General features: G+C 52.7%; 8 protein-coding genes and 1 non-coding gene across 9 annotated transcripts; 2 read left to right on the forward strand and 7 right to left on the reverse strand.

Annotated features, from left to right (window-relative positions):
• Positions 1-687: 687 nt before the first annotated feature.
• On the reverse strand, positions 688-2,336 carry B0H65DRAFT_52724 (actin cortical patch SUR7/pH-response regulator pali). Its single transcript, XM_062828872.1, has 3 exons — positions 1,783-2,336; positions 1,398-1,731; positions 688-1,335 (listed from the first exon to the last, which is right to left on the reverse strand). Exons 1-3 carry the CDS (start codon positions 1,900-1,902, stop codon positions 740-742), a joined length of 1,050 nt encoding a protein of 349 aa, XP_062686977.1. The 5' UTR covers positions 1,903-2,336; the 3' UTR covers positions 688-739.
• On the reverse strand, positions 2,337-4,065 carry B0H65DRAFT_52728 (Fructosamine/Ketosamine-3-kinase). The gene is made up of 4 exons (XM_062828873.1): positions 3,907-4,065; positions 3,712-3,833; positions 3,078-3,657; positions 2,337-3,024 (listed from the first exon to the last, which is right to left on the reverse strand). Exons 2-4 carry the CDS (start codon positions 3,793-3,795, stop codon positions 2,771-2,773), a joined length of 918 nt encoding a protein of 305 aa, XP_062686978.1. The 5' UTR covers positions 3,796-3,833; positions 3,907-4,065; the 3' UTR covers positions 2,337-2,770.
• A 1,430-nt stretch (positions 4,066-5,495) lies between these two features.
• Positions 5,496-9,827, forward strand: B0H65DRAFT_416826 (MFS general substrate transporter; the record flags this gene model as incomplete). Its single annotated transcript, XM_062824057.1, has 8 exons — positions 5,496-5,778; positions 5,830-5,914; positions 5,979-6,493; positions 6,580-6,764; positions 6,834-6,896; positions 6,963-7,195; positions 7,237-7,243; positions 7,716-9,827. 8 exons carry the CDS (start codon positions 5,496-5,498, stop codon positions 9,825-9,827), a joined length of 3,483 nt encoding a protein of 1,160 aa, XP_062686979.1.
• Positions 9,828-10,196: 369 nt separating this feature from the next.
• Positions 10,197-10,556, reverse strand: B0H65DRAFT_417858 (uncharacterized protein; the record flags this gene model as incomplete). The annotated part of the gene is made up of 1 exon (XM_062824113.1): positions 10,197-10,556. One exon carries the CDS (start codon positions 10,554-10,556, stop codon positions 10,197-10,199), a length of 360 nt encoding a protein of 119 aa, XP_062686980.1.
• Positions 10,557-11,277: 721 nt separating this feature from the next.
• Positions 11,278-11,369, reverse strand: B0H65DRAFT_t53. Its single transcript has one exon. It is a non-coding gene; the product is annotated as a tRNA-Glu (tRNA).
• Positions 11,370-12,168: 799 nt separating this feature from the next.
• B0H65DRAFT_415776 (uncharacterized protein) lies at positions 12,169-12,408 on the reverse strand (the record flags this gene model as incomplete). Its single annotated transcript, XM_062824004.1, has 1 exon — positions 12,169-12,408. One exon carries the CDS (start codon positions 12,406-12,408, stop codon positions 12,169-12,171), a length of 240 nt encoding a protein of 79 aa, XP_062686981.1.
• Positions 12,409-13,314: 906 nt separating this feature from the next.
• On the reverse strand, positions 13,315-14,822 carry B0H65DRAFT_414710 (WD40-repeat-containing domain protein; the record flags this gene model as incomplete). Its single annotated transcript, XM_062823933.1, has 3 exons — positions 13,315-13,673; positions 13,734-14,639; positions 14,696-14,822. The coding sequence occupies 3 exons, from the start codon at positions 14,820-14,822 to the stop codon at positions 13,315-13,317; spliced, it is 1,392 nt and encodes a 463-aa protein (XP_062686982.1).
• Positions 14,823-15,753: 931 nt separating this feature from the next.
• On the forward strand, positions 15,754-19,041 carry B0H65DRAFT_452533 (PUL domain-containing protein). Its single transcript, XM_062826106.1, has 3 exons — positions 15,754-16,268; positions 16,324-17,428; positions 17,483-19,041. Exons 1-3 carry the CDS (start codon positions 16,218-16,220, stop codon positions 18,754-18,756), a joined length of 2,430 nt encoding a protein of 809 aa, XP_062686983.1. The 5' UTR covers positions 15,754-16,217; the 3' UTR covers positions 18,757-19,041.
• A 531-nt stretch (positions 19,042-19,572) lies between these two features.
• Positions 19,573-20,936, reverse strand: B0H65DRAFT_53017 (uncharacterized protein). The gene is made up of 3 exons (XM_062828921.1): positions 20,496-20,936; positions 20,047-20,375; positions 19,573-19,931 (listed from the first exon to the last, which is right to left on the reverse strand). The coding sequence occupies exons 1-3, from the start codon at positions 20,632-20,634 to the stop codon at positions 19,704-19,706; spliced, it is 696 nt and encodes a 231-aa protein (XP_062686984.1). The 5' UTR covers positions 20,635-20,936; the 3' UTR covers positions 19,573-19,703.
• Between the last annotated feature and the right edge of the window lie 73 nt (positions 20,937-21,009).

Raw genomic sequence — 21,009 nt, forward strand, 5'->3', positions numbered from 1 at the left:
CCGACTGGGGTTTCAACTGCACCTGTTCCCAATGTTCCCTCCCTCCCTCAGAGTCCGCCGCGTCCGACGCGCGCATTCAGGCCATCAAAGACTTGGAAGAGGAACTAGACAAGGCCGTGGGCGGCGGAGATTTGACGACGGAGATGGGTGAAAGACTGGTGAAGTTGTATAGAGAAGAAAGGCTGGAGACCTATATCGGTCATGCGTATACCAAGGCGGCGCTGATTTATGCTATGTTTGGGGTGGAGGAGAAGGCGAGAGAGTTTGCGCGGCTGGCGGCGGATGCAATGGCGATGGAGTTGGGTGAGAGCGCGGGGGATGTGGTGGCTATGAGGACGTTGGCGGAGAAGCCGGGGGAGCATTGGGCTTGGGAGGTGAGGAAGGGGAGAGGGGAGAAGAGGGAGGAGGGAGAGGGGAATGGGAAGGAGGAAGAAGGAGTGAAGGATGAGCTTTAGAGTGTGGAGGGTCTTTGTCGCGGGGTGTATGGGGGATAGTTCCTTCCATTATTTCGTTAACCAAACTTTTGCCAATGGACCGTGCTTTTTCTTTCTCTTGAACAGACATCTCTATTAAAAAGCATTAGTGCTCGAAAAAGGGATGAAAACCAAAACGCCCGCTATAATTCATGGGTATAATCCTCCACTTGTATGTGTTCCGTCACGTAAATGACCAACTTCATCCCGCCGAGACCTCTCACCTAGCAACAAAGACAGCTGAGCCTAGCTGATCCTCTTCCACTCTACCTAGTCCTCGCAAACTGCACCTCCCTCATACCTCTATTATTCCAAACCGGCCTATCCGAGTTCGCCGCACTCTCCTCCGAGTCCCTATACCCCTTATTTCTCGCCCCATGATGTCGGTGACCCATCGTCTTCCCATTCCTATACCTCAGCGCCTGAAACACCCACCCCACAAAAGTGATCAACGAAAACCCAACCGCCACCCAAATGAGGATCGTATACTTGGTTCCCGCCTTGGCGCTCAACCCAATATCCTCCCCGTACTTGTTCGCCTTCGAGGCAGCGATCCGGGACCCGACAGTGGCGAGGATACCGGTGATGAGAACGAGGGTGAAAGCGATGCTCGAGAGAACGGCGTTGATGATGAGGGTGGGCCGTTCCTTGCTGTTGAGGAAGAAGATGGCGAGGAGGGAGGCGAGCATGGAGAGGCCGGTGAGAGCAACATCGATGATGAGGATGATGGCGAAGGCTTTGATGACGCGGTTCAGTGTGTCGAAGGCGTTTTGGACTTCGTCGTTGAAGCCGATGTCTTCGAGGGTGAGCTTGAAGGGGCCGACGCGGAGTTCTTTGTCGAGGATGTCGGATACGTTGAAGCCTGTGAGTGCGCGTTAGTATATGCAAGGCAGGTTGTTTGGCTACGTGAAACCAAGCACTTACCGTTGGGGAAGGTCTTGATGCACTTAGCAACAGTCCTACCGGCACCCTTGGCTGTTGGGCTAGGGCTATACTCGCCCTCACAAACTGTTCTAGCATGGAGAGAGTAGAACTCGTGGATGCCCAGCTTTTCCGCTAGCTGGTCCGCTATGTCGTTCTCAATATCGCCTAGGGCGTTCAACAGATCGTCTTTTGCGTCTCCGACGGCGCCCGTAGCGTCTTCGCAGGCCTTGCTGAGAAAACCCAGCTTTTCACATACTCCATCTGCTGCTGAGCCAGACTGGTCACCGCTAAGTTGTTGGTTGATAAGGTTCTGTCCAAGAGTTGACGTGTTGAACTGGAAATTGTTAGATATCTGGAAGTACCACAGATATAGGGGTTAACTTGCTGTGACGATATCGTAGCTCTCCATGAAGCCTTTGCTAGAACCGGCAATAAGGGCCAGTAATACTAGCACAAAGGCTACTATGGAGGCTATTATGGGTACAAACGTCGAAGGATGTCGCATGATCACGGCCTATGGTGTTGGTTTTCTGCTGGTGGAAAGGGAGGTTTGCAAGGGAAACGTTGACGACGACAGATATAAGTGCTCAGTAGTAAACGTAATTAGATGTCCCCATTCAGTGGATGAACCACACCAAGGACGTTGACACTGCGGTTATGACCCAGAACTGTGTTGGACAAAGCTGGCTCAAGACGGAAGCGCGACGCATGTTGGGACACTGTCGACATTATATTCAATGCTAAAGGTGTTGTTAAAGGGAGCGGCAGCATCGTCATCCTTGTGAGTGATCATCTTTTTTGACGCCTAACCATTACATGAGGCCAACAATGCCATGATATGTCCCATGTTATGTATCGCTACAAACCACTTCCGACAAGGAAAGGTCAACCTTTCAGGTTGATGGTTTCAGGATCGACCGCTGAGACATAGGAAGGACCCTACCAATCGACCCTTGGTGAAGCGCCAGGCGTACGTCATAGTCTGGATTGCCGGCGGTACAGGGGTCTGTAGTGGTTGAGAAGCAATTGTTGGTGTGGTTGACGTTTGCCACCAATGACACCCGGGCAAGCGAGCTTCAGGCATTTGGACCCTGACACGACTCAACACCACCAGATAACTCTTGTCGAAACGAGAATAGAAACATTCGGTATTCAAACATGGGGCGACATGGCCGAAAAGGATGTCTGGCTCGCAACCTGCCTCCATATGTTCCCTCAAAGGCCCCGTCCCGTTGCTCGTATTTTGCTGATTGACATAGCAGACAAGAAAACCATATGCGAATATGAGAAGGCTTATGTTTGTTCGTCGGCTACTGTGCCAGTCAACTCGCAACCGTTTTGTACTTGTATGGTAGTCGTTTCTGCTAGAGGCGTTACGGCTGGTCGTGATCTGGTTCCGTGTCATAATCAAGGCGGTCGACCAAGGACTGTAGCTCAGCTATCAAGACGTCTCTGAATATCTTGTTCCTGTGCATGGCTGACAGCAAGACGTGATACTTGAGGGCGTATACGGCGTTTCTAGCGTCGAAATCGGCCTCAGGTTCGGAGACAGGCACCCTCTTTTGATACTCGTGTACACACGGATAGCCAAGTTTGTAGCGAGGGTTCCTACAGATAGCTAGATCGGCTACGGTGTCTGTCAGTTCCTTGATCCGTGGAGCTGCAGTATCAACCACATACCTTCATTATGGCCCCAATAAGCGCAAGCGTCAAACATACACAGCTCGTCAGTGTCTGCCCTTGGCTTGATGTTTCCCGGCCAAAGGTCAGAGTGGATGAGACAAGGAGTAATGGACCTTCCATCAACTTCCAGAGGCCTTAAGTATCTGGGAATCACCTTCTCTAGGTATGCTGTCCGAAGGACGGATACCTCCTCGTTGCGGCCATTAACTCTCTCTTCTTGGTTGAACAGGCTCTTCATTTGCTGGGTCCAGAAGCTCTCCCACGAAGCATTCCAGCTGTTGTCGACGGGGACATCGGCCAGATGTGTGGTCGTTGGTAAACCAAATTTCCCAGTCGGTGACCAACCCATGCTGTTCAGGTGTAGATCAGATACAGCAGCGGCCCAGGAAGAAGGGCAAGGGAGCTTGTTATCCCGCATCTTGATAAACTCGGACAGGTAGAAGTGCGTGTTCGGTGAGTTGACATATGCCCCTTGTGCGATCGGACGAGGAACGCGTGTCGGGATGAAGGCAAAGAGAGCCATGTCGGCTTCGAAGCTTCCCTTCATTATTGCTCCCGCTGTCTTCCCGCAAGCTGCCTATGCATCGCTATGTCAGCGTCTGGAGAGGAAGCGGGTAGTGGACCAGACAACCTTCTGAAACAGGTATGCTTTCGTCCCATCTGGCAAGCGAATCGTGATCCTCGATGTTGTCGCCCAAGAGCTCTTGCCAACCATTTCTTTGACTGATACAACTTGGCTGTTGGGTGGAAGCGCTGATATCTCGTCAGTTGGTCCTCAGGCGGTGTCTTTGACCTTTCCCAACGGCCCTTCTCTCGTGATGCGCACCTGTTATGACTGCCGGGTCAAGCGCTGCCACCGTTAAGTTGCGCGCTATCCCTCATGCTGTTGGTGTTGTACGTCCTTTGCTGTCGAGTTCTTTTGCTGTGATGGGTCCAGATGAGGACGAAATGTCTATTGAATCGCCCATGACGTTGTATAGACAAGATTCGAAGCCAGTGAGGAGTTCGAAGGATGGGGTTGGTATGTCGGCTTGAACAGTCTTTGGGCAGTGTCCTCTTGATCTCGTTGGTCCCAATTGTGCTCGTGGAGTTCCGATACCGTGCCACACATCACCAACAGCTTCCATTCACCCCGCGTCCCCTCAATCAATAGTCGCCGACGCCTATCCGTTCGGTATCCCTTCAAGAAGCCGCACTGTAGCAACCGCTGGGCGGCTCGGGTCGAAGGCCCAGTTGGGGTTGGGGTCGCTTCCTTGCATGGTATATTTGTAGTCTACTGTGCAGGGCCGACAATCCCGACATCGAATGAGGGCGGCCGTGGTGCCAGAGAAGTTGGGAGATATATTTCAGGGCAGGAATAACGTGTTGCTGCCATTTCGTGTAGCTCCCGTTTCCCTCCCGGCGTCCTAAAGTTGTTATGTCATGGTAGTCTGTTGACTTCGCTCTTTCCAAAAGTAAATGGGAGAGTTGTTGGAGGAATTCGATGTCAGGGAGGAAGGAGCTTGAAGTTGGTAGGTTCATTGCATGTCAACATGTGGTTGTGTCCTGTACCCCGCAATGCCCCTGTTTGCCTCTACTTTGCAGATGTTAGTGTGAGAGTGTCAGGATGCATATATACTAACAGTTGGTTCGAACGTCACTCAGTCCCCAGCACCATCTCCATCTTCTTGTTGGTGCCGAAAGCAAACATTGTTGGGAGTCACCTTGTTGGGCGAAACCAGATGGCCTAGACCGATTCCTCACAACTACCAGCTGTTTCTGCTTTGAGCAATGGCATTCGCCTCGGAATGTCTGGTTATACCTGTACCCAAAGACCACTCGGCCGCGACTCCCTCGACTAGCCATTAGAACATCGGAAGCCTCCAGCTAATCAACTTCATCTTTGTAACAACCGCCCGTACAGACGGGAACCTCCCGTGGTGGTGCCGGCGAGGTCGGACAACCCAGTTTGCTTTCATCCAAGTCCGGCCTAAGTACCTACCGCTTTTCCTATCCCGCTCCTGGGGCAAGAATATACCTCCGCTGCCCCGCTCAAGGTCGCAGTGTTCACAATGTCTCCCCGAGTCGACAATTGCAGGTTTTCTCGCCGGTCCATCTTGACTTGACCATTGCCTCTACACCGGCCGCCACGAAATCGTCTCAGATCTGGGAACGGATCGACGCCGCTAGCAAACGAAGATGTCGACGCCACCACTCGGAACAAAACCGCCTTTGACTACCGTCAATGAGTGTCTGGAGATAATAGCCAGCGTCGCAGTCTATAACCCGGTGGTAGACCCTGGCTCTCCCGAGAAGGACGAAGCCACCACAGCAGGAGCTCTTCCAAAACTATCCTCAACAGAACTATCACCCCCGTTTTCCGTGTTCACTACAGCCGAGAAAAAATGGATCAGCTACACTGCCTCCTTCGGGGCCATGTTTTCGACGCTGAGCAGCTACATCTACTTCCCGGCTCTGGTTCCAATGGCAAATGATCTGGGTGTATCCGTCTCGCTGATCAACCTCACGGTCACCTCTTATCTGATCGTTGCAGGCATCGCGCCGGCGTTCATGGGAGATATTGCTGATCAAGGAGGACGAAGGCCGGCGTATATCCTCATGTTCATTTTGGTTGCGGCGTCCAATGTCGGGCTGGCGTTGCAGAACTCTTATGCTGCGTTATTCGTGTTGAGGATGGTTCAAAGTGCTGGGGCTTCTGGTGAGTGATCACCGGGTATACAGTTGGTTAGTAACGATGCTGACGAAATAGGATCCTACGGGGCTGCATATGGAATCATTGCTGATATAACGACTGTCGCGGAGCGTGGTTCCTTTGTGGGCTCGCTGATATTGTTGTTCGTTCCCATCATCACGATGTTAACATGTCCGTCTGAGCGCTGATGAACGTGTTCTTTGTAGTACCAACGCCGCCCCTAGCTTCGGTCCGGTCATCGCCGGCGTGCTTGCCCAGAAGCTCGGCTGGCGATGGATCTTTTGGTTTCTGGTCATCATGACCGGAACATATCTGGTCCTTGTCATCCTGCTGATGCCGGAGACCCAGAGAAAGGTCGTTGGAAATGGTAGCATCCCGCCAAGAGACATCCACAAGAGCCTCTTCGAGACGTTTTCCCGAAAGCGAAGAGTCAGGCATGCAAATAATGATGGGCATGTGGAAGCTCAAGTTGTGCAACTCACAGAAACCAAGAAGGCGAAGAAGTGCCATATCCCGAACCCCTTCACATGCATACCGATGCTGTTCCTCAAGGGTAACCTGGTCGTGATTCTGATCGGGTCGATCACATACGCGGTCAAAATGACATTGCAGACGTCATTGGCCGCTCAGTGCATCGATATATACGACCTGGATTATCTCCAGGCTGGGCTGATCTATCTTCCATCGGGCGTGGGCGGCGCACTCGCATCGTATACCACTGGTAAGCGTGAAGCCCCTGAGTCCGTCCTTTTTGGGCTTCAACTGGGGTATCATGAGAGATGATCGATGTCTGACATATGCTGCTAGGCAAGTTCCTCGACAGGAACATCAAGAAGTACTCTGCCAAGGCCGGTAGGGAGGGCCAATATAAAAGGGGCGAGGATATATCCGACTTTCCCATTGAGAAAGCACGATTCGTCGGGATTTATACCCTCATCCTCGTCTCGTCGGTCGGATCTGCTGCTTATGGTGTCAGCCTGAATGAGCAAGCGGTGAATTAAGCAAATAATAACAAGCAATATCTCCAAAAACCATGCTAATCTTTCTTTTCACGGCCTCAGCACCTCGCAGTGCCACTCGTCCTTCAGTTCCTGACAGGCGCCGCAACATCGAGCATCTTCACGGTAAGGCTTCTCCACCATAGCGACAACATAATCGCCTAGAGATTGTAGACTGACTCCCTCTGACAGCTCTGCGGAACACTCCTAACGGACCTCAACCCCAATACTTCCGCTACCGTTCAGGCATCATATAACTTGGTTCGATGCCTAGGAGCAGGTGCCGCAATTGCCTCACAACAACCGTTGGCAGATGCAGCTGGCTCCGGATGGTGTTTCGGAGTTTTTGCCATCATCATGCTGATGGCTTTGCCGCTTTCCATGCTCATTGAGAAGCGAGGGCTGAAATGGAGAAGAGCGAAGGCGTTGAAAGAGAATCGGAAAGAAAGCATTTGAGGAGACGAAGACGAGATGTTGTTCTGATGTTTCCCTTCACAGAATATTCTCCCACTGCGGACGTATCTGAGCATGATGGGCCCCTTTTTGTGTAGCGCTTCTAGCGCCCGAAAAAGGGCCTGATCAGCGGTTAACGCACGCCAAGAGGTGTCAGATTATAGGTTGGCTGATTGAGCTACTACTCCGATAAGTTCGGAGCTCCAGTTTTGCCAGTTTGGTGTAGTGGTGCCAATCTGACAAGAGGCGGTTCGCTTACAAGGCTCCACAGCACCCCACAGGTAGACTCACGCTAAAATGTGCGCTAGATATCAGATGATCAGATAAGATCCCGTCATCGCCCTTGCCTCCCACGTCCGGTGGTCCGTCTTTCCCATCCCGTTTTCACAGCCTTTCATCCGAGCTCCTCTGGCTTGTCACCTTGCATCTGCTTCAAGACAGAAACACCATTGAGCTGGTTCTCATCCCCAGCTCATGGACTACGTGCAAAAGGGCGCATGGGCGCGGGACGCTCTGCGCAACACCATATCCGCTGTATCTTCAACCTCGTCGTCGATATTGGCAGTCAGAGATGTCCTGAACAGCAGTGAAGAGGGCGGCGACCCCCTTGACTTGCTCCCCCCAGATAAGCTCGAATACCTCTTGAAGCTTGTCCAGGCTATGTACGACGCACGCTTCATTGCCAGCTGCTACAACATTGCCGTCCTCTTCACCATCCTCGTCTTCGCCATTTGGCACTGGCGCGAATCCAGACATGACCGACGAAAGTGGTTGGCTAGGATAAGGGGGACAAAATCAGACTCAGCCCACACAACGAGGACGACGACAAGAACGACACAAACGCCTTCCTCGCCAGCATCATCTAGCCGGTCCAGCCCCGGCACATCCACGCCCACCGGCGACTGGAAAGACAACCTCGTTGATGTCGAACGATCACCACTCCTGAGGGGGCGCACATCCAGCCTCACCATCAACTCAACCCGTCTCGACCGCAAGCCGTCCATCTTCAACACTGTCTCCTCCTGGCTCGCCCGTCAACCGCCACCCATCCCCATCATCAACCGCACCCTCCCCAGCAACGGCACCTCCGTCTTCATCACTTTCTGGATTTTGTTGAATGTCTTCTTCCAGATGCTTCTCATCCCGCTCCGCTGGGACTTCTTCTTTGTCTTCGGCGACAAAATGGGCTTCATGATCATCGTCAACCTCCCCCTCCTCTACCTCCTGAGCGCCAAGAACCAGCCCCTCCGGTTACTGACCGGCTACTCGTACGAAGCGCTCAACATCTTCCACCGCCGCGTCGGCGAGATGATGTGCTTCATGGCGCTGGTGCACTTCAGCAGCATGGTCACCTGGCAGTTCGTCCTGGCCGAGGACTGGATGTTGGCGTCCAAGACCGCGTGGGCGTACTTCACACATCCGCTTATCCTCTGCGGTCTGGGCGCTTTCACGTCGTTTGAGCTGATCTACTTCACTTCCCTGGGAAGTTTCCGGCAGCGCTGGTACGAGCTCTTCCTCGCCTCACACGTCTTGCTCCAGATCGCCGCGCTCGTGTTTCTCTGGTTCCACTTCGACACCAGCCGGCCTTATGTCAGCTTGTCACTCGCCATCTTTGTACTCGACCGGCTCGTCTGGCGACTGCGCTTTAAGCGGGCCACCGTCACCGCCGACCTGGAAGTGTTGGAAGACGGCCAGACCTTTCTACTCTCAGCAGACTGGGACATCATCCCACGTGCTGCTCAATCCAGCGGCAGTCAACAACCCTGGAGGAAGTTCTGGAACTCAAACAAATCCATCCTCAACGGCTGGCACCCCACCGACCACGTCTTCCTCACCGTCCCCTCCCTAGGCAGTTCCCACGCGTTTCAAGCCCACCCGTTCACCATTGCGTCTGCCGCCCCCGTTATCTCCCATATCTCCCACTCTACCACCTCAGGCGAACAGCAACAGCAACAGCAACCCACCCACGCATGGTTCAACCTCCTCATCCGCTCCTACTCCGGTTTCACGTCCGACCTCCTCCGCCACGCTCAAGCGGGCCATAGCCGCGTATCCGTCCAACTAGACGGACCCTACGGCTCTTCGCACGCGTTGGATATGCTTCGGGCGTCGGGGAGTGCCGTTTTGGTGGCGGGAGGCAGTGGGATTGCGGTTACGTTTCCTTTGGTTTGGGCTTTGCTTCAACAACAACCACAGGAGGTACTATCGGACGGGGAGGAGGAGGACGAGGATGTAGATTTGGATGAGGAAGAGGAGGATAAGATGGTGAGAAGAGGATCGTTGACGAGGCAGAAGCAGAGAGTCCACATGCTCTGGGTGACGCATTCGAGGTCGCATAGGAATTGGATACCGCAGGAGCAGTTTGATGAGTTGGTCGCGCTGGGATTGGACTTGGTGATTCCGGAGCCGACGGAGGAGGCGGGGAGGCCGGATGTGGCGGGGATTGTGAAAGGGTGGATCTTGGATGCGGCGAGCGATGGGCTGGAGTCCGCGGTGGTGGTGTCGGGTCCGGATGGATTGAACAGGACGGTGAGAAATACTTGTGCTGATGTGATTGGTGAGGGACTGGATGTGAGGATAGCGGTTGAGAAGTTTGGATGGTAAAAAGTGGTTTGGATATAGAGGCATCATGATGATCACGAGGCGTTGGGGTTCTGTTTCATGGTTCGTTGGGAAAAGAATGAGATCGGCGTTTGTGTGCACTTAAAAGTCTCATTATCGTTTTATGTGAGAAGTGAACAACTGAGGCGAAGACCGATTAAAGAAAAGTTCCAACCCATTCATTCCCTTGATACCATTCATAACCGATCCTATAAACACAAAACTTCCAAAAAAACACCTTATCATACACCTAACTCACCAAACACTGCCTTCCCACTTTTTGAATTTTCCTACCCTGCCCTCAACGCATAGACTCCTTCCTTTCCGCCTCACCCACTCACTCAACTCCTTCCACGACACACACCTCATTCATCACTCCTCACTCCTCTTCATCTCCCCCGCATCCTTCACCCCCCTCCCCACCTCCTTCACGCCCCTCTCCACTCCACTCCCAATATTCGACACCGCATCCCCCACGGGCCTTCCCATACCGCCCGGAAGCGCGCTATTGACCGTCTCCCCCAGACCCCGAGTAGCCGCGCCCACGGTGCCGCCGAGGGTGTTAGCCACGCCGCCGAGCGTGTTGCCGAGCGTCGAGGTGACGGGCTTGGCGGCGCCCGCGACGGTGTCGGTCATGCCCGAGGCTGTGCTTGAAGCTTGCTCGGTGGCTTGGCCCATGGTTTCTTGGGCCATTTTGGTTGTCTTTTGGGGGTCCACTGAGCCTCGTTCCATTTTGTTGGCTTGTGGTTGGTTTTGGGAAGGGGGAGGAGATATGGGTGTTGGTGATTGGTGGGTAAGGTTGTCTTCTTGACCTGGTTTCTTGACGACTTTCTTGGTGTTGCCAGTTGGCATCTGATCTCTTTTCTGCTGGTTGGGAGAAGGTGAGATGTGAGAGAGGGAAGAAGAAAGGAGGAGAAAAAGCAGAAATGAACGGCTGCTTGTTCGAGTCCATTACTTGTATGTAGGGCAATGGGAAGGAGGGGAGGGGAGTTTGACAACACTCGTTCGTCAGTCTGACAGTACTGTGTGCGGAGGACGCGGCGGCGGGCAAAGTTCCGGGCTTGGGAGACTGAGCAGGTGGAAGCGACGAGGACTGACGTCATAAGCGATCATGGAGGGCTTATCGATATCCTAACAACTTTGAAGCATAGAAGCAATTGCGGGAACAGTAATGGCAAGTTCAGTTAGTCTTGAAGGGGTCTGATTCAAATGATATTGCTACAAAAGCAAAATTTTTCAATTCATACTTTTTAATTGCTAATTTAACTATTTTGCTTTTAGACATGAATCCATGGTGTTCTCGGTTTTAACATTGCGGTTGAAAAGGGTTGCTATTTCTGAAAAGAAAGGGTCCTGAGACAAAGTCTGGTGGGGCTATCACATGCACTGCAGGCCCCACCTGGGGAAAAACAAAAAGAAAGAATTTTTCGCAAGGAAAAAAAGATATAGGAGACTCGGATACCGGGAGTCGAACCCGGGGCTGTTGAGAGAGCAGTCACTCCTGAGAAGTGAGAGTCAACGATGTTACCGCTACACCATACCCGATTGAACTGATATGGTCCGATTTGTTGTTGAGAACTAGTCTGTCAGTTCATCTTATAAAAGTAATATCACCACTGACAGACCTTTTCAGACATTGGGCCTCAACTTCTTGGAACGATCGCCGCACATTCACATCCATTCTATGATTTTCTGCACGACAGAAGAAGTGTACAAGCCTTGACTGATCCTGTACTGGTTATGGTCTTCATGTAACAGCTTCCTCTTGTGCACAACCTTGCAGTGGCTTGGATGTGGTTCCCAGTGAACAACCCACGGTCGAAAAATCTGATCACGACATCATAGCCTTATCAGATTACCCATAACGCCACGGACACTGGCGGTTATCGTCATAACTGACATGGTCGCCACAATTCATCCCTTGGTAAAAGAGACGTAGCTCTTGTTATTGATTTATAGTATCAAAACGGAATGAAGCAATCGTAGTGTTCCCCCACTGCTGTCAGGTTTCCAACCTGTTGCCAGTTCGCCATCTCAATATCTACCAGGGTGTTAGCTTGTGGCTGTCTGATCACAGGCAGGTCCAGGTCCTACAAGAAATCCCATTCACTGCCAGCACACTCAGTGCTTCCACCAACCAAAGTCTATCAATGAAGCCGAAAAAACGCCGTCCATTTTGTGTAGTATCGTATCACGTAACCTGTCGTCGCGGGGTTGTTTCTCTCCGCGGCGCAGCGATGTCGTAGCAAAGGCAAATCGGGAAAGAAGAAAAAAAAAAGGAAACAGCAAGAAAGGTTCCTGGGGTGCTCTGGTGTGTCTTGGAGACGGAATCAACGGCGATCAGTTAATCGTAACTGAGAGTCCACTCCAGCTTCTCTTGCCGGCGAATGTCCGTATCCCTCTGGGATTGCCTGGCCTGGTGCGCCTTAACGGCCTGACAGTCGTCGCACTTCTGGGCTTTGTTTGGCTTGCCGATGCGACCGCGGTCTGTCTTGCCGCAATACTTGTGCGTGGTCTGGTCGGTCCACTGCAAGGGAGGTTCGATGTTGGTGGCCCTGGCGGCCTTGTCGTAGCTGCGACCCATGGTGGGGAAATGAAAGATTGACAGTCTAGTATGATTATGTGTTTGGCAAATGCTATGATAGCATTGGAGTGACTTCAGGGCGGAAGAGGATGTCGTGTCAAGTGAATCGGTTTGTCTCAAGATTGGAGATGGAAAAGTTGGGGGCACCTTCGTCTTTTAAACGGATGCTGTCCCTTGAAGTTGGGGAAGGAGTGTTACACAAGCCCGGGCCCAGGATATGTGAGAAATAAATGCAACGGACTTCCGTAGTCCTTCGGCGTATGTGCATTGCATTTATTTTTCACACAACCTGTCCGGCAAGTGAGTCAAAGCGGCGTGAGCGGATGCCAATTGGCAACTGAATGGTCCAGTGGCATGACCATGTAGGGTAAAACCACAAATGGGAAACAGTTTATTGTGTGGCAGTTGGATGATGTAATATGCCGACTTGGTCATTGCTCGATCAGGTGTCTCTGAAACTCGCCACATCCCTCTTGTGAAACTGCACACCAACGGCAACATCACGTTGGCTCGGAACACTACACGGATTGCTGGTTATTTGGTATATTTCAAGTTGTAGTCGAGCCTCGAGTGGGCTAGACCAACGAATTATGACCCCCTCACCATCTTCACCCCTGACCTGGTAAACATAAATGAGCAAAGCATGATAACCAGCATGGTATAAGATAGGATAATCCCACGTAAACCCCCATATACGGGGCAGTCTATCTGCCGATATTAGAGTCCACCCCATCTATAATCATGATCTCCTCGCCTGCCTTGCGCACTAAGTATTTCTCGGCATAACAGCTATACCCTTAGAAGACCTCGCCAGCCCAGATGTTGTCGAAACAACACAGCGTAATTAGAGATAACTAGCCCCAACCCAAGGTACGGGCGCTTTCTCTGTGGGATTCCGAACACAGGTCAACGCAGGTTGGATACCAGTCTGGAATGACGTGTCAAACGAACAGGCGACAAGGGCTTATCGTACTTATTCGGTGAATAGCTGAGCAAAAGGTCGGAACTGGTATCGGAGGGCGACTCGACATCAATCTCAAACCTGAGAGGAGATGCCTTGTTGGCGTGACGCCTCAGACGGACGGGTGACAGTGGCTTATCGTACTTGTTTGGCGAATAGCTGAGGAGTAGATCAGAGTGAGGATTCACGGCGGTTGTGACCGGAGCCTCAAAGCTGAGGAGATCAGGAACACCAGGCGCAGCAACGCCTTGGTTGGTGATATCCTTGAGTACACCCGTCGTCTGTGTGGAAGAGTGCTCCTTCGCTGAGCCTAAATCGGGGCATTGATGCTTCTTCTCCTAGTCGGTGCCACTGCCGGATACACCCCCGCGCCAGAGCCCGTAATAGCCGTCGCAGTTCTTCCACATCTTGATTGTGCCATCCTCAGACCCTGTTGCATACAGATTGCCGTCGGGAGAAAACGCAATGGACCAGATGGGACCGTGGTGGCCCTTGTGCACATCGATCTCCTTGCCCTCATCCCAGGTGTAGACGCGAGCCCAAGTACCCGGTTCCTCGCCAACAACAAATTTCCTGCCCTTCAGGTCCAGCCCAACACTAGCAATTCCATGGGGAAGCGTGATCCTCTTGAGCTCGTCCTCAGCCCGGCTTCCACCCCAGAAGTAGGCGGTTTTGCCCGCAGCTACCGCAAGGACAGGGAGACCGCCGCCAATGTCGGTGGGAGCGCTGTGCGAAGGCGCGAGGGAAACCAGCTCGCAAGACTTGATCTCGCCTTCCAGCTTTGCCTCGCGCACACAGCGGCGAGAGGGAAGATCAAACCAGCGTAGCGTATCTCCGGACGCGGTAATGATAACGTTGGGGTCGCGAGCCCAAACGATGAACTTGATGATATCTTTGTGTACCCCTTCACCAATCTCAAAGGCCTTGGATGCGTCAATCGTGACTGGTTCGGGACTGGTGGCTGATGGGGAAGTAGCCGGCCTCTGATCCGCCAGGTCAAAGATGCGAAGCTTCTTTTCGTATCCACCAGTTGCCAGCAGTCCGGAGTTATCGTAAGGATAGGCAATGGCGCGGACAATATGGTCGTGCTTGAGGACATAGAGCAGTTCGCCGGTGTGGGTGTCCCAAATCTTGGCACTAAAGTCCGCAGACGAGGTCGCAGCGGTCGATGCATCAGGGCTAAGCCTTGCTTGCCATGTAGCTCCCTTGTGTCCTAGAAAGGTGCCAATCCAATCACCGGTTTGGCCGTCGCGGAGCATTGGGTTGCCATCTGTAGGGAAGAGCCACGTCAGTAACTGTGATCATGTATGAAAGACGCGTGCGTACCTTTGCAAGAAGAGATCATGTAGTAGGAATCTTCCTTTTCGAGCGGTGAGAAGCTCAAGTGGGTGACAGGCCGCGAGTGGCCATGGCAGGTCAAAGGGACTGTCTGACGGCGCGCGGGTTCGGTCATTGTGGATCGTGATGTCGTGATATGTAAGGACTGAAGCAGGATATGCGAAACCTGAACGGTGGTCGTCCCTTGGAGCGGATATGGAGACGGTGAGTCCCGTCGATTAGTGAGGAGTATGCGTGGAGAGGCGGCCTAGAGTATCGTAGAAAACGTTGGTGATGACGGCGTGTAGAGAAAAGCCAGGAGGGGCAAATCTATCGTCAGTTTCGCAAGTCGAGTCGAAGAGTCGGACAAAGGAATGGAAAGCGTAACGGTCGTGAAGAGAAAGATCCCAAAATCGTCAAATGTTCAACCGGAAAAGAAATGGAGAGATTATGCCAGAGTGGTTGTCATATCTCGTGGCGCCGTCAAGAGTAAGGATGGGATTGCGTAGAGGAGTAAAGAGGAGAAAGAATGAGTTTGGCGTTGCTCTAGCTGCGACGGCCGGGGGCGATGCACTGGTGGCACCTGGTTGCCGTCAGGGTGTCCCCTCCGTCACAGGTGCCCCTGCGGAGTCCAGGGACTGCCCGCTGAAAGTGCCACCGGCAGGCAGGCATCCATGCCCAATATCCCCACCGAGAAGTTGCGGCTTCGTATCTGGTGCTGGTGCTATGAGACGACAGCCCCAGGATCTATCGCCAGTTGAAATTGAAGGAACCAACGACACCAGGGAGGTTTATCGTCAAAGCAGTGAAAGGGCTAATGTCCCGAATACTTGCGTAGTAAATACACTGTGGTGATACCTCTACGTACTCTTAAATTACAGGGCTTAGTGACACGAGTGGTGAATCGGCTGTGATAATAAGTCAATCTGAGCTTCCAAGTCAAGGCGTACACAATCGTAACCCTTTACAATACCTTCACACCCCAGAACTATCAGACTAGAAGGGCAGACAGTCCAGATGAAACGTGATTGCAGGTGAGGCTCAGTCACCTCAACTTTGTAAACAGAGGGCAAGGGAAGGTCTGACCAGACGAACCTCCCGGGTATCAGTGGCTCAAGCTCCCCCGCCTCCTACCAGGTGCGTCGACGTCCAACAACAGCGGTGCCCCGCCAACCGCCCCTGCCGATATCGATACGGGCGGTATCCGCAACTCCAGTTCGTCATCTGTCAGGTCCGTATGGAGGAAGCTGAGGACCGCTCCTGCCATCGGAACTTCGACCCAATTCCATTCCTTCTATTTTCCCAACATTAGTATACCATCGGCTTTCTTACAAATCAAGCGCGTCCCTTTCTTTTCCATTCACCTGCTATTTTCGCCTTCAACCTGCTCAAGCACGAAACCACGATTTATATTTACGCCTGCGTTGTCCCATCGTCGACTTACCTCCAAGGAGCACGCTCGCCGCCACTACTGAGCCCCGCCCCCATCTTCGACCCATCACCATCGGCCGAGGTCCCGTCAACAACAACGATGGTGCAGGACTTCAAGCTCTCAGCCCAACTAAAGGGCCACGAATCCGATGTTAGTACGGCGACAAAGAGGTCCGTCATTCAAAGCTAACACTTGCGTCACCCAGGTTCGGGCAGTTAGCTTTCCAGCAGCTAACGTCGTCCTCTCTGCCTCCCGAGACCACACTGTTCGACTTTGGCGCAAGGCGACAAGCCAGTCACCCTTCGACGACACTATCGTTAGCCAAGGCCATGGCTACATCAACTCTCTCACCTTCATCCCACCTTCTGGCGAATACCCCGACGGCCTGGTTGTTTCAGGCGGCGCCGAGCCCATCATAGAGGTCAAGAAGCTGAATGCGACAGCCGATATCAATGCCGAGCGACTGCTAGTTGGACATGGTCACAATGTGTGCACACTCGACGTCTCGCCCGATGGCAAATGGCTTGTTTCTGGCAGCTGGGATGGCAAAGCGATCGTTTGGAACACTGCTACCTGGGAGATGGCCCATGTGCTCGTCCATAACATGGACAATAGGGGTGTCTGGACTGTTCTCGCATACGACGCGGATACAATTATTACCGGCAGCGCAGACAATAACGTGCGGATATTCCGACTAAAAGGCGCCACGGGCCTCGAAATCGAGGCTTCACGCACCCTCAGTACCGGTGATGTTGTGCGCGCATTGTGTAAGCTCCCCTCGGGTCTGAAGGGGCACCCCAGTGGTGCTGACTTCGCCAGTGCCGGTAACGATAGCGTCATTCGGCTGTGGAAGCTGTCAGGGAAAGAGGTGGGAAATCTCCAAGGCCATGACAGCTTCATCTACTCACTTGCCGCCCTACCTACCGGCGAAATTGTTAGTTCTGGAGAAGACCGCACTTTGAGAATCTGGAGGGGCTCCGAATGCATCCAGACTATTACACACCCTGCCATCTCAGTGTGGACTGTTGCCGTCTGTCCCGAAAATGGAGACATTGTGTCCGGTGCCAGCGACAATATGGTTCGTGTCTTCACCCGGAGCGCTGACCGGACAGCGGACGCCCAAACCATCGCTCAGTTCGAAGAGTCCGTCCGGAACTCTGCAATCCCACAGCAACAGGTCGGCTCTAATATCAACAAGGAGAAGCTTGATACCAAGGACTGGATGCAAACCAATTCCGGGACCAAGGATGGTCAGATCAAGATGATTAGGGAGGAGGATGGCACCATTGGCGCCTACCAATGGTCCATGGGTAAGTGCATCCAGCCCGCCCTCAGTCTGTGAACCAAGCTAACATGTTACGCAGGCCAACAACAGTGGATCCACGTCGGAACGGTCGTTGATTCTGCTGGTAGCAGTGGGAAAAAGGTGTCGTACAATGGTAAGGAGTACGACTACGTCTTTGATGTGGATATTGAGGACGGCAAGCCACCGCTTAAGCTCCCTTACAACCTGTCGCAGAATCCGTACGACGCAGCCACCAAGTTCCTTGGTGATAATGAACTCCCAATCTCGTATCTCGACAACGTCGCCAACTTCATCACACAAAATACTCAGGGTGCCACCCTAGGACAGACCTCTGAGGCCCCCTCAAGCGACCCTTACGGCACCGACGCTCGGTATATCCCTGGCCAGGACAGTCAACCTGCGAGACCCAAATACTTGCCGCATACCGAGTTCCTCAGTTTGACCAATGGTAAACTTGAACCGGCTCTGGCTAGACTCAAGACGCTCAACACCAAACATATCCAGGCCGGGAACAAGCATATCGCGATGAATCCCGACAACGTCGAGATTCTTGAGGAACTTGTCAAGCAGCTGCTTCAACCAGCTTCTGCCGCCGGAAAGCTGACCAACTTGGACGCATCGAAACCCATCCTCCTCACACTTATCACCCAGTGGCCGTACGCCGACAGGCTGCCAGCGCTAGATATTCTCCGTTGTCTTGCCGCCTGGCCCGCCGCGGCTTCCATCACAGACGACCGCTATGGCGACATCATCGACATTGCGGTCAGAGGAGCGCTTGACGTGGAGGACACTGTAACTGCAGACAGCTCACTAAGCGACTTTGTCGCCAACAAGCTTGACGCAACAAAGGCAAATGCTAACAGCGTCATGATGGCTCTCCGTACCATTGTCAACCTCTTCAAGCTTGACGACGGCCGGAAGCTCGTAGCCAGCAAAGCTGGCGAGATCCTCTCCCTTATGGGACACATTGTCGGTCTCGACGGGGACAAGGGCGTGATTGGCGCCGAGAACAACAACTTCCAGGTTGCCCTGACTTCGGCGGCCTTCAACTTTGCTTGCCTATTTTACAGGGAAAGGAAGTTGGATGCGAACTTGGACGAGATTGCTCTTCTCATCATGATTGTCGAGGCAACCGTGCGCAAGCAGAAGGATCCTGAAGTCTTGTTCCGCGCTCTCATGGCGCTCGGCATGGTTCTCTCTATTGGCCCACAGCCGGTAGCGGAGGCGAAGAAGCAGGGAGTTGATGCTTGGTTGACTCCGGTGATCGGGCAGACTCAGGAGCAGCGCCTCAAGGACGTTGCTCAGGAGTGTCTCGCGTATATTCGGGCGTGAAAAAGTCGGAAAGGAGTTGATGCGTGGTTCTGATATCATTATAGCAAGGGATCTTGAGGAGAAAGGGGTTACTTGACGGTGGTTAATGCAGTCATCATATGGCACCAGTGAGCCTAGCCGGCGTAGAGCTGAGCACGTTCAGTATACAGATGATCTTGAACTCTTACCACATCTAGGGGCTTTTCGCCAATACGTCCTTCTTAATTCGCCACGTATATGGCGGTTGCAGTATCTTTTGGTGACATGTTCGAGTAGGCGCCCGGCTGTTGCCGAACCGATCATCCGATGTGAGCAAACGGTGCGATCGGCTGATGAGACGAATAGTTGAGTGAAACTTGTGACCAAGGTCCTTTCTCAAAATTGAAAATAACAACATTGGTCAACCCACAGACTGCGAAACAATGTCATTGTGATGCCAATCTGGAGAATTCGAAGGTATTCGCGTCAGACAAAGCATTCCATTTGCAATATTCTCAGAAAGACGCCCGGTGATCCGTATCAGGTTTGTTCAAAATTCGATCATCTCATTTTCGCGAGAATAACAGAGGACGAGAAAGAAAAGAGGTATATACAAATCGACAGAAATGAAGAAGTGAAAACGCGCGCCTGCCGTCGCCCGCGCCGGGGGAATACTGTAACAAAAGAATGCCAAATCCATCCTTCTTTCCTCCCAATAAACGCCTAGTAGACATTCGTATACCCAAAAATACATCTTGCTTCTCGTTGTTTGTTGTCTTTGGGCCTAACAGCCATACAAACGAGTTTGTGATCTCTCCTCCCATTATTTCATCTTATCTCATCTCAAGTCAGCTAACCAACCAGCCGAGCTTTCCCAGTCGGCGGTTGGGGTTTGAGAATGATCATCCCCCTTTTTTTCGGTCGTTATCGCTTCGTCAAAACGCCCTATTCGTTCCCTCCAAACATCCACGTCGATCGATGTTTCCAGCTTATAGCAGCATCATCCACAACCCACCAGCAACAAGAGGAACCCAACCAGCCATCCTTGCAACCGAGGCGGCAGCGCTGTTGGTGACCGCCAAGTTGTCGCGGCCGGCCTCGAGGATCTTCATGGTGTACAAGTCGGCGGCGCCGAGGTCGGTGCTGTTGAAGCAGTTGGACTCGTTGACGTTGGCGACGCGCGGGTCACCGGGGGGAACGAAGGTGATGTCGACGCACTAGTTTAGTTTGATCCCGTATTAGTTATCACCAATCCAGCCAGTACAGTAGAGCACCTCAACATAGGTAGCCAATGAGACCAAAAAGGAGAGAGAGGAAAAACATGGAACATACCGAATACAAAGCAGCCCCATGAACCGCCAACTCGACAAGCTGAATCGTCGCATTATCGCCCTCCTTGAACGTAAACCCGGCGGGGACCGACACCTGCGGCAAACAAAAGGTGCCCGGGTACGGGTTCTTGCCCGGACCGATGATCTGGAAGGGAGAGACCATGGGGAAACTCATGTTCTTGGGTCTGCCGTCGGGACCGTCGTTGCCGACGCCTAGGTTCACGTAGATAAAAGCTGTCGCGTGGCCTTGGAACCAGCCTGGCTGGAAGGAGATGGCGCCCCCTGTTGTGGGCCAGTAGGTGCGGTTTTGGGTGAGAGTGAGACCGCCGCCTATAAGAAGAGAGAGGGTTATGGTTAGTTGGGGTTTGTTGCGTGATATGGGGATGGGGATGGATGATGTTTGAGGAGCACATGTGGACTGATTGGACTGATGGGTGGGATGAGACTTACAAGGATACATCCATTGCATGCCGTAGGGAAATGCTTCATTGTCTTTTAGGTTGTTGCCTCTCCATCCGGGGTATGTGATGACGGTGTGGGCGGAAGCCAGCGCCGCGCTGGCGAGGGCGAGGAGTGTTGATGTGAGCATTTTGACTAGTGATGTGTGTGTATGAGATCGAGTCGAGTGTTTGAAGGACCGGAGTCTTCAGATATTCCTCCCTTCCGAAACCAAAGTCGAGCCCTCCTCTTCTTTCAAGTTTCCTACACTAGCTTTTCGTGACGCTGTCGACTGAATTCGTGCTGACCCAAGATGTCTGACCGTACTTGGCGTATGCTGGTCAAGATAGCTGCGATGTCCTGGAAACTGAGTTGAAGTTGATGGACGTCTCAGGTCAGATATTTGGACTGATATCGAAGGGTTTTTTTGGCCGACGAGAGGGAAGGATTTCGGAGAGAGACCGAAGGAATGACTAGCCGGGTCATGGCAGGTAGGTATATCTCACGGCGTGAACCAATGCGAACC

The sequence above is a fragment of the Neurospora tetraspora genome (assembly GCF_033439725.1).
Source record: "Neurospora tetraspora strain CBS 560.94 chromosome Unknown B0H65scaffold_1, whole genome shotgun sequence".
In the NCBI taxonomy this organism is placed as follows: domain Eukaryota; kingdom Fungi; phylum Ascomycota; class Sordariomycetes; order Sordariales; family Sordariaceae; genus Neurospora; species Neurospora tetraspora.

Coding starts and splice junctions, on each gene's coding strand:
- B0H65DRAFT_52724 (XM_062828872.1), bottom strand. CDS start 1,902: ATGCGACATCCTTCGACGTTTGTACCCATAATAGCCTCCATAGTAGCC. Junction 1,732..1,782: donor AGAGCTACGATATCGTCACA/GCAAGTTAACCC, acceptor AACAATTTCCAG/TTCAACACGTCAACTCTTGG. Junction 1,336..1,397: donor CATCAAGACCTTCCCCAACG/GTAAGTGCTTGG, acceptor GCGCACTCACAG/GCTTCAACGTATCCGACATC.
- B0H65DRAFT_52728 (XM_062828873.1), bottom strand. CDS start 3,795: ATGGTTGGCAAGAGCTCTTGGGCGACAACATCGAGGATCACGATTCGC. Junction 3,658..3,711: donor AAGCATACCTGTTTCAGAAG/GTTGTCTGGTCC, acceptor AGCGATGCATAG/GCAGCTTGCGGGAAGACAGC. Junction 3,025..3,077: donor TTATTGGGGCCATAATGAAG/GTATGTGGTTGA, acceptor CAGACACCGTAG/CCGATCTAGCTATCTGTAGG.
- B0H65DRAFT_452533 (XM_062826106.1), top strand. CDS start 16,218: ATGGTGCAGGACTTCAAGCTCTCAGCCCAACTAAAGGGCCACGAATCC. Junction 16,269..16,323: donor TAAAGGGCCACGAATCCGAT/GTTAGTACGGCG, acceptor TGCGTCACCCAG/GTTCGGGCAGTTAGCTTTCC. Junction 17,429..17,482: donor CGCCTACCAATGGTCCATGG/GTAAGTGCATCC, acceptor CATGTTACGCAG/GCCAACAACAGTGGATCCAC.
- B0H65DRAFT_53017 (XM_062828921.1), bottom strand. CDS start 20,634: ATGCTCACATCAACACTCCTCGCCCTCGCCAGCGCGGCGCTGGCTTCC. Junction 20,376..20,495: donor CATGCAATGGATGTATCCTT/GTAAGTCTCATC, acceptor CTCTTCTTATAG/GCGGCGGTCTCACTCTCACC. Junction 19,932..20,046: donor ATGGGGCTGCTTTGTATTCG/GTATGTTCCATG, acceptor AAACTAAACTAG/TGCGTCGACATCACCTTCGT.